The sequence below is a fragment of the Pleurodeles waltl genome, chromosome 6, assembly GCF_031143425.1.
Source record: "Pleurodeles waltl isolate 20211129_DDA chromosome 6, aPleWal1.hap1.20221129, whole genome shotgun sequence".
NCBI classification, from domain to species: domain Eukaryota; kingdom Metazoa; phylum Chordata; class Amphibia; order Caudata; family Salamandridae; genus Pleurodeles; species Pleurodeles waltl.
Window position 1 is genome coordinate 1517077281 of NC_090445.1, and position 11226 is coordinate 1517088506.

The following is an 11226-nucleotide window of genomic DNA, read 5'->3' on the forward strand; positions in this document are numbered from 1 at the left end:
ACTCTTACCCTGACCCCAGATAGTGGCACTTCCCGAAGTCTGCTCTCAATGATGCTGCCTTCCACTCAGATCTACTCACATCTATTAACGAATAGTTTTCCTTGAACACTGGCTCTGTTTCCAAACAGGATACTGTATGGGAAGCCTTTACAGCCTATTTCAGAGGGGTCTGCTTCTCTACCCACTCTGCCTTCTTCAAATGCATATGTAATCACTTAGCAAAATTGGAGAAGGACTTACAGACTACTGACTATGCCATCTCTGGGGGAGCCCAAGACTCCTTTCTACATAGGTAATAGAAACGACTGCAAGAATTCTGCGACCTAGCAGATCAAGAGATGGAATACCTTGGAAAATATGCCCGCGCCCAAGCTCAACTTCTGCATCCCAACTACCAAACCACAAACATTACGAGCCTTCATGCTGATGATGGTGCAACGATCACAGGTGATTTTAACGTCACCCGCACACTCCTCAATTACGTCCGGATACTATACACCTTGCCCTTTGCTCACGATGCCGGTGAAATTAGTTCATACGTCTGAGAGTGCGATGGTCTGGCGTACGGACGGCCAGCAGCAGTTTTTGGCAGCCCCCTTCACAGGGGATGAAATCTCACAAGCCATTGGCACCTTGGGTGGCTCCAAGGCCCCCGAGCTCCATGGTTTTATGGGACACTTCTACAAAGCCTTCAAGCATGTCCTGGTTCCGCACCTCTCCGAGGTGTGTGTGAAGCCCTCGATGACGGCTCTTTTCCCCCTACTCTAACAGGAAGTCGTTTTTACGCTCCTCCTTAAATCTAGCAAAACTCCTCATCTTTGCACCTCCTACAGACCCCAGCCTCTGCTCAGTTATAACAAAATCCTCGCGAAAGTCATAGCGACACGTCTGGAGCTCATTATGAAACAAATAAGTTCCCCCCTTCAGAGGGCTTTGTGCCGCATTATTCCATGACCATTAATTTACGCACTATCTTTGCAGTACTAAACCAAATCAATCCAAACCTCCCTCCAGCTGTTACCCTCCTTGATGCAGAAAAAGGATTTGACTCCCTGAAGTGGCTGTTCTTGACAAGCTAGGCATCCCCCAGGGATTTTGTAACTTCATTATGCTCTTATACTTCAACCTAGTGGCCCGCCTGCGGGTTAACAGTCACCTCACAGACGCTTTCCCTATTTCCCCGAGGTACCCATCAGGGCTGCCCCCTTTCTCGGCTATTTTTTAATCTTTGACCTTGACCCACTAATTTGATATTTCCAAGAGCACCATATGCACAATGGGCTGCGCTTTCAGAGAAGTCCCCTCTTGGCCACTGTATATGCAGACGATATGCCTCTATTTGTGAGGGAACCTGCCACGCACCTCCCCCCTATGATCAGGGAAATTGATTGGTTTGGAGCCCTTTCAGGCCTCTCCATAAATTGACACAAATCTGATTTGTTCCCATTAACTGAAGACACTGCACCCTTTCCCTTGAGTACCCTTCTAAAGTGGTGTGACGACTTCCCTAAATACCCTGGCATTTTTCTTCACAGAGAGATGAAGTGGTCAGTCACAACTACGGGCCTGCAATCGACACCCTCTCCGCCCAAACTGACAGATGGATCCAGCTCCCACTATCCGTCACCCGACGCACTGCTAATAAAAGAGTGGTGCTCCACCGATTTCTCTGTTTATCAATATTCCAATTGCGTTAAACACCTCCTTTGTCACCACGCTGGTACCCTCCTGACACGCCTAATATGGGTGGGTCACGGACCCAGAATTAAATGGGATACGCTCACTCTCCCCTGCTCCAAGAGAGGCTTAGGAGTTCCAGACTTCCACCCTGACAGACTCCATTATCTAAAACCAGAAAGACATCAGGGAGACCACCTTCCCTTATCCTCCCTAAGGAATTACCCCACAAAACCTGGAACATACATACCATCTCTACGACATGTTGGGCATGTCTAAACTTCATGGATATTTAAGTGTCTTCCTTCTCTACTCATCAGATATCCCCTCAGTGATAATCAATGGCTTTCCATGACGCAGGTAATGCTGGTGCAACGCACACTCTTTACACACCAGATACGCACACTGGGCAACCTTTTCATTAATGGCAAGCTAGACCTCCCCAGTATCTTCAAAGCTGATGGAGTTACCTCCACTATGGATAACCTCATCCGTCTCAGACTGTACGGTACACTTTGAGAATATTGCCCAAATTTCCAAAAGAAATGCCTGACTTACCCCCTCCTCCCATGGTGATTTCAACTGTGAAAAGCACTAGACTTGTTGCCCACCTCTACCATGCTAGCCTGGAACTGAGACCAGTGCACCATGTTGCATTGAAGGCAGCATGGGAACGGGATCTGGGTTACCCCATTTCCGACAAGGTATGGCAATTCTGCTGCATGCAAATTACACTGGTTTTCATCAATGGCCTACACAAACTGCTTCATTACAAGTATTTGCACCGAGCGTATACTACCTCCCATGCCCTTGACAAATCTGACCCCACACGTTCTCACAAATGTCCTAAATGCGTGGCTGACTATGCTGACTGTCCATCTAACTTCGAACTGCATCATTATACAGATCTACTGCATGCTTTAGTCACACTCATCTCTACCATCCTCAAAACACACTATTGACTCCAACCCCCTTCTGACACTCCTGGGCTATGCTGAGCCTCTCATGCCTGCCAACAGAAGGTTTGTGGCTATGGCACTATTACTAGCTTAACAGCGTATCACCATACCATGGGGTAGGAGCAGGATACCTACCACGAATGACTGAGTACATGATCTTATCTACTGTGATAAGACAACAACTCTCCAGCTTCCCATGTCCAGGCCCAAAGACATCTGGGCTCCATTTCGCACTTACTTATTAGCTCAAGATTTGACCGCACCAGCTGACACTGTGGCCTGACTCAAAACCCTCAATTTGTTACTGTAAATTATGCCCTATACGTGCTTGCACATGCTAGTTGGATGCAATTAGTTTCTCTCACTATTCAGCTATGTGTTTTTTTTTTGTTTTTGTTTTTTTAAAAGGAACACATCCGTGCATGGCCATCAACACTAAATATCGAGAATAAGGGGTCTGGAGTCAAAATTGTAGAAAGTGTCACCATTGGTAACATTATAAAAATTCATAGATGCAATTTTTAGGAGACAAGGTAAACCCAGTGAGTGACAAGAAGTGAAAGCATATTTCAGCCAAGTTCTGATAATATCAAAATGACAGTATGGCTTTATTATTCATAAGAGAATGTAGTACTTGAGGGCATGACAAGGTTGTTAATAAACTGGATAAACTGAGTTACATTGTAGCAATTCTAACTTTATCATTATTATTATTATAAGTGCTTTCGATACATGCCTTTCGCCCAGTACAAAACAAATATGTAGGTAAGAGTGCATAGAGATTTAAGAGGGAAGTGACTGTTCACAGTCACTTGGACCCATTTTGGGTGATGAACAATTAAACTGGTACCTAGCATACATAAGTATCTATAGACCTCCTCCCATTCTTTCACCAGGAGAAAAACATTTTAAATTACGAGTGGAAGGGTTCGCAAATCCAAGTTAAATTTAGAGTGATTCTCAGTAGCAGAATCCATAAATTAGCTTCGAGAACACAAAGGGCCTTCTGTAAAGCCTAACCAAAGTACTGATCATATCAGGGATGAACCAGAGAGACTGCATTGTGCATCTGAAAGTGGTTGGTTATGTCAAGCAGGAAACAAAGCCGTAAGGAAAAGTGACCCAAATTATTTGGAAGTCCTAGTGATTCAAACAATTACAAATGAGGCAACAATAAAGAATGTAAAGGTTTCATGTTTGGGCGAGATTTCCCAGACGAGAGAGCCACAAATTGTGACACTTTTTTTAAGGAATACACTGCAAAGACGATTTAAATGTGTGGTCAAATAGAGGTTTAATAAAATTCTATTGTATTTATGATTGACATTCAAGATAAAAGGCTAGGCGGCTAACATGACTGATACAATGAGAAAAAGAAGAGAGCTTGAACACAGCATATTGTTGACAGGAGAGAGGATGCTCTAACCTAGGGGAGTGTCTTAGAAAGACAAGAGTATGTACTAGCATGAATAATGCTTGGTTCGTAAATTGTTTTGAGGATTTGAAATTCCTGTGAATTTTCGTCTTCTAGGCAATTTTTCATTAAGGTTGCCTTTATGTTATGTTACGTCAGAACTGATATATTCAAGCGAGTAAAGATTTGTGGGTTATGCTTATGCACATCGCTGATGGAGCAGAGAGTGAAGTATCCAAGGATTCAGTATTCTTTTAACACATCTTTGAATGTAGACTACATAGCATGTAAGACTGTTACAACAATCTACAGTTCAACATCTCAAACTCTTTCTATAAATACACCACCCACTTTCGTCGAGCATTCAGAAACACCGTCAACGGGCACATCAGAGCTTTTAAAATCCTCTTTACAAAACCCGGCCTACCAAAAAAAATATATATATATTTGCTAATTCACTAAAAACCTTGGGACTACTACAACTAATTGTGTTTACCCATGTCACTGATACAAATCAGGGGATATACAGGGAGTACAGTTTTCCTTAAATTGAGGGTTAATATAGTAAAAGAAATTAAAAAAAAAAAAAAAAAAAAAAGATTTTAATCTGGATGACTTTTGGCAGGGCAGATGAAGATTTGAAATGGTTGATCAGCATTGAAGGGAGGGAAGTGAGCAGGGAGTTCGTTAAGTGAAAGAATGTTATCAGGAGGGTATCAAATCAGGGCAAGAGATTAATCGACATGGCACAAATTCAGCATAATTTACAAATATAAATGTGCATACTACTTTAAAGACCCTAGAAAGCAATGAAATAGATTTTAGGGGCGACTTCTAACACTGGGTCTTTTTTGAGTCAGGATTTTAACAAAACCATAAAATAGATGAACACCACGCACACCAGCGGAGCTGCAAAATCTTCACCACTAACTGAAAAATCAACCAACTAATATATGCCGAGCATATATTCCACCGGCTGGGTCTTACATGCCACCACTCAAACTCCAGGCATTGGTTTCGGTATTTCCAGCACAGTTCCAAAGCTCCTATGTTAGAAAGATAACAAATCAAAGCCAGCGGCTCTAGTGCCACGACCAACAGGTCAATGATTTGTATGCACAATGATGCAACCTCTGGCAAAAAAATAAAAAAAATAACTCTACCTGCCCCGACAGGCAGTAAAATCACAGCACTCTCCTTCATGCGCTACAGATTTGATGTGAGCAATGTACTGTCTTCCACAAAATCATGCACCTAAACATGATTAACAAAAGACCCCTCAAAAAGAAAAGTTTTTTTTTTTTTACTTTCAAAATTGCATTTTATACCGGGATTCGTCTCAGTTCATTGACAGGTCCTACATGGCAAAAATGCCTTAAATGATTACACTTGGGTGTAAGAAGTAATTCTTGTACTCCTTTACTAGAGAAGGGGTGCGTGCCTTATGAAGTCGCAACTGATTATGTCCTTGGTGATGCCAATAAGTTCTGGAGGTAGGAAGACAGGCGCGTGTTAAGGTTGTAAAACTAGAAAATGTAGTGCACGTTGAGATTCAAGGTTTTCCAATACAAGACCATTATCTCAAATACAATCAAGGTCTTCATTTTCTTTTATAATGATATATTTGGCAGGGAGTGAACCTTAGCATTCTGATAATAAACAGTAAGGCAGAGGTTCCCGTAAGCTTTCTCTGCCAGCTACCTCATTAGGCAATGTAGTCGCTTGAATATATAATTGAGGGGGTTGATGGAAGTCACATGCCATTATATTATTTAGTAAATGCCTTAGCTTCCTCTACGTGGCCTTTTTTATTTTATTTATTTTTACAGATAATGAAGCACCTCACAGGGGAAATCCTTAACACTTAAAAAATTTACAGACAGAGCTCACCCTCTCATCCATTAAATCAACTGAGGAACATCACACTTTTGACATTTTACCACATGGTTATTGGACAGTTAGCAGAGCCCGGGTCCTTTAATGGATCGGCATTTATACCTTGACTGGAAGATAACAGACAGTAAGAGACATGTTATCAGGATTTACTAGTTTAGCTTAGCCCCTGATAAAAGGGTCACCAGAGGAACGTTTGGCAACTACACAAACCCAATAAACCTAAGTTACCAGGTTTTGCTAGTCCTCGCGGGGATTATGAAACCCAAATTAACAGTATGACACAAGGAATAGTGTAAGGACAAATTACCTACTGAGTGTCTAAAAGGCGCAAGGAAACTTTCTCAAGGTCGTTTAGGACAAGGCTGAAATGTTACTTGTAAGATAAAAGCAATACCATTATGACGAAGGGATTCATTAGTTTGAATTGCCCAGCAAGTATTTCACCACTATTACTTTACTTCGATATCTACCGCAGAAAGATGCACTGTATAACAGACCATCGAGCATATATATAATTCCTAGCTCGGCCTCGGACGTTGACTATAACGCCTCATATTAAGGCTGCTAAAAACGCCTCATAATAAGGCTGCTAAAATGAGATCACCCAAAGTGGCTCCAGTAGTCAAAGATATCATGGGTCAACAAACCAACCATCTTAAATGATGCCAATCATCTATCAACTGGCGCAAACATTGCCACTCTGGGCTGAAAGAGAGCTCAATGGACCCTCTAAATTGCTTCAACAAGGGTAGCTACAGTACCTCATCCTGGAAATGAATGTGGCTCGTGCCACCACTTTCCTATGGAAATACGCAGGAATTCAGCTCATTTTAATAAACTGGTGGGGTTCTCTCCAGAGAATATGTTCTCGAAGGCATCCCACTGCTTGCTGCCGGCCCCCAATAGGGTGGAATTTGAATAGCGCCTGAACTGTTGAACTCCTGGAGTATAACCTGGCCAAAGCCTATATCGTCGGTTTGACAAAATGGCAAAGATCATTTCATGCTGGGATATCATTAAAATGAGGTTGAGATAGCCCCTATTATAATCAAATGGCATGACTCCAGCTCACAAAACACAGATATAAGGCTGCCCGCTCCGCCGTGCTATGTTGTGTGTCTGTGTTAAAATGCCTAAAAACTAGTACGCGTATGTTGTTATTTATACTGGGCTAACATTCTGTAAATATCCAATGTCTCACCCAGGATAGAACAGCACTACTGAACACCGTCCCACAACTCCTAAGCCCACTTGAAAGCCTGCGTCCGTCTCCCATTCCTCAATGACAACAGCATTGCTGTCAAAATGCTCTACGAATGACACCGCCACACAGTCCGCCTTAATCAAGACACCTGACATAGCGGCATTCAAGAGAATTAATGGGAGAAACAGACTAAGTTCCATAACACAGCAGGTTGAGTCTCTCCCCCCCTTACTCACGACTTTGGTCCAGCTCCCGCGCCGCCTTGGCTGCCCGCTCTAGGCCCGTGGGGTCGAAGTGGCTCCACTTGTCCTTGGTTTTGCCCCCTGAACCCCCAGCGTCCCCTCCTTCACCGGGGCCTGAAGGTGGTGGGGGTGCGCCGGGGGGAGGCGGGAGCGGCTCGGACGGAGGCTTGTTCACCCCAAAGAGCCACGACATGTCCTTGAGTTTTACGGTGTCCAAAGATGAGAAACCGGGTGCAACTAATGCTTGATACACATGTGAGCCAGAGAGAGACCAAGTACACTTGCGCCAGAAGAAGAACACTGCTCACAGTCGCTGAGAGAGAGAGAGAGAGAGAGAGAGAGAGAGAGAGAGAGAGAGAGAGAGAGGGGGGCGCATGCGCTTCGTCTCACAACTGGTTATTTCCCATGCCTGAAGTGGAAATGCGCAGAAACACTGAAACACTGCTTTCTCCGCGTCACTGCGAAATTAACTACGCATGCGTTTACATCGAGCTTCGCCTCTCAACTCCTTGGCCTGATCGCCCATTGGCTAGGACGGAGAGACTGTCACGCTGCAGCAGTGTCCCGTGCAATTGCCATGTTATAGTCAGTTGCTCCTTACTGTTTGACAGCTGTAGGGGCCTGACCCAAATATGGCCAACGTTAAACTACAATGTACTGTCAATGATAGAACAGCTTTTACAACGATTTAGGAAAGGGACAAAGTAGTTAACACTATGGCATAGAAAAACAATCACTGGTAAAGCCAATAGGTCTTATCTATGCCCGAACTGCGGACTAAGGTAATGTGTTTTAGACATGTTGTAATATATGGAAACTTTTTAGAAAAAGAAAGGTGGACAGTTAAAAAAAAGTAATCAGGCAAATGTACTTCTCCCATTGGTTTCTATTGAAGCCGAGGCGATTTCAGGCGGCAGCCTCCCACCCAAGTCGGGTTTATTGGCATATATGTGTTGCACATCAGCGTGACTCCTGTCCAGCATGGCTATAAGTTCGTGGGGTGGGATGGGCTGCAGTAGACTGGAGTGCAGTAGATTGCGATAGAGTGGTGGATTGGGGTAGAGTGGAGTGGGGTAGCTTGAGGTCGAGTGGAGTGAGGTAGATTGTAGCAGAGTGAAGCAGGGTAGAGTGAGGTGGATTGGAGTGGGGCAGATTGGGGTTGATTGCAGTGGAGTAGATTGTAATGGGAGAGACTGGGGTAGAGTGGGATGGGGTACAGTGGAATGGGGTAGAGTGGGGTAAATCGGAGTAGATTGTGTGGTGGTTACATTTCAAATTAGCCTTGCAAGCTTTCATACCTGGAGGTTCTTATAGTGATGAATTGAGAATGTTTGGGGAGAAGGATTGGAGAGAGAGACAGGAGCTCAACTGATATATATGCTCTCCACATACGTATTGTACCCGGGTTTTTATTTCTGCAATAAATCGCTGAAAACTCTACTGGCTCTACAGATTCTTTACAAACTTGGCAAGGAGGAGTCCGGACCCTGGTACTACTGTCCACCATTGCATTGTTTGTGGTACATCAGTGAAAGATTCTGTATTAGATAGGGAAGAGAAACTTTTGTACCAGACTGAGCTACATTTTACTAAAGCGATGTAGGACACCTGAACTTTTTCGTAGCTATTCAGGAATTCGCCATGACAAACTGTAAGCTACGACAACCTGTAAGTTACAGTTAAAATCTTTATACTATACATATGACAACACAAATCCTAGCTATGGCCGCACACTCCCCTGTAAATACAATACCTTGATAAAATTGGAAGATGTCAGCTGGTCCTCAGATGTGACTTGGGTCACAATGGATGTGAGTTCTTTATACACATGCATACCTAAGACAAAGGGTCTGCAAGCAATTCAATATTTTCTTTCCAACCGATCAGCATCTTTTTTGGAACACACAGAAATGATACTTGAAATGATCAACTGTATCTTGGAGAATAATGTTTTTATTCATGAGGGTGATAGAGCGTTCCGTACTAGTAATTTACCTGTACTTTGGACGCTCTTTAGGCCGATGAATCTTTTGGCTAAGTGGGACCCTCTCCACCCTTAATCAGTCAATTTAATCAAATCAATAATCAATAACGAACATAAGCAATGCCCTGATCAACATAACACTTAACAATTAATCCAGAATACATTTCGGCGAACCCTGACCTTTCAGTCAGGAATAATCACACCAGTTTATTCAAAGTTAGTGAATTTATTTCCCTATATTAACAAAGCTAGCACAATATAGATGTGTCTCAACACCAAATGATAAACATAAATGAACATTAATAGCTGTCCATAACGGCGAAACAGGTGCAATCTATGCAGCATTTGAATAACAAGGCATTCGATGATAGCAATTCAAATCACTAAAACTATAATCTGTAATGGGCTAATTGCATACATTTAGTCAGCATAACAAGGTCTCAAATTGCATCGTGCAACAAAAGGAATCCTCATCTAACCTCAAATTAGCATCGGCATGTGGGACTTCATGCAAAAACAATTTAGCAACATTAATTTAGAAAAACTCCTAACTAGGGCTCTTATCAAAAATCAGCAGTTGGTTACCTAAAAGAAACACAAGGCAATTGTACAATTTCCTTTCATATTTACCAATTACAATCAGCATTCAAGGAAGTCTTCGTCTCACAGGTACCGTTTCTCGATCAGCATGGGACGGGGCAAAGGGGCAGGGGTGGACGGGGCAGTTGCCTCACGGCGGCAAGATAAACTACTACTTCATGCAACGGGGCAAATCAAAGTTAAAGTCTCTAGGGTAAGAATCATTTAAGTCTCTTTCTCTCGATTAGAGAAAGCATCAAAGTCTCTCAAAATGGCGTCGCAGCAAGGTGGGCCATAATAGCTGCAAAATGTCGGGTAACGGCAATAATGGCTGTAATGGCTGCAAAAGGCTACCTTCTTCTCGTGCACCTGGTTTAAATAGACAACAGTTCAAATCCAGTAGGGTCTTCCATTGGAGGGTTCATAGGTTAGCTTCAAATTGTCCAATCAAAAACAACAGTTCTCAAGCTTTTACTTAAGCATACATTATCCTTGGAGACGGGTACGCAAGTTGCAACATTTTATACCAATTAACTCACTTTCAGAGCTTCCATTGTCCGCACCTGCAGATTGACCTTGGAGCAAAGAGAAAAAATGCCAGGCTGGCACGAAACCTTAAGATAAGCATGTGAACGATCTCAGTGGAAAAGTACAGCTTCAAGCAGAAATACACGTTTAATAGCACATTGGAAAAATACAAGCATCTAAACCGTGAGACCAGGCAACTAGGCCGAAGCCTCCACTAAAGTAATGCTAGGCTAAAACATTTCAAACAAGCAAATCATAGCACACGTTTACGTCGGATTAGTGCAATTCTAATACATCACATTATATAAAGCACGCTTATAAATGTCGGCAAACTACTCTGAGGGCACATTTTGTCCCCGTACAATCTTTATTAATTCGGTTAAAGTCACTCTTGATTATTGCAGCACTACGTTTATGCACTAATAAATGTAAAACCTTCATTTCAGCTTCATCAATCCCTCCTCTGATGACTACTTGTCATCACACAAACTATTCCCACAAATTTTATTCCATTAAAATTCTGTCAGTTCTCTTTTCCTTTTAATTCCCCTAGTTTTCGCTTTGTATTCTTCTGCCATTCTTTTCATCATTTTCTCTTCCTTCCTTCTTTTAATTCTTTCCATAATCTTTATTATTCCCCTTTTTATTCCCCAAATGCCAAATATGCAAATTAGTACTATTAATATTCCCTGTATTATTTTTAGTAATATTCCATTCCAAATTCCCCCAATCCAATTTCCCAC

At 42.6% G+C, this 11226-nt stretch overlaps 1 protein-coding gene across 1 annotated transcript in view; it reads right to left on the reverse strand.

Annotated features, from left to right (window-relative positions):
• LOC138301028 (ATPase family AAA domain-containing protein 3-A) overlaps nt 1-7692 on the reverse strand; it is a 360997-nt gene extending 353305 nt beyond the window's left edge. Inside the window, exon 1 of the mRNA XM_069241050.1 lies at nt 7387-7692. Within this exon, the coding sequence (XP_069097151.1) occupies nt 7387-7585 (199 nt within the window). The 5' untranslated portion in view covers nt 7586-7692. The remainder of the gene's footprint in view (nt 1-7386) is intronic.
• Between the last annotated feature and the right edge of the window lie 3534 nt (nt 7693-11226).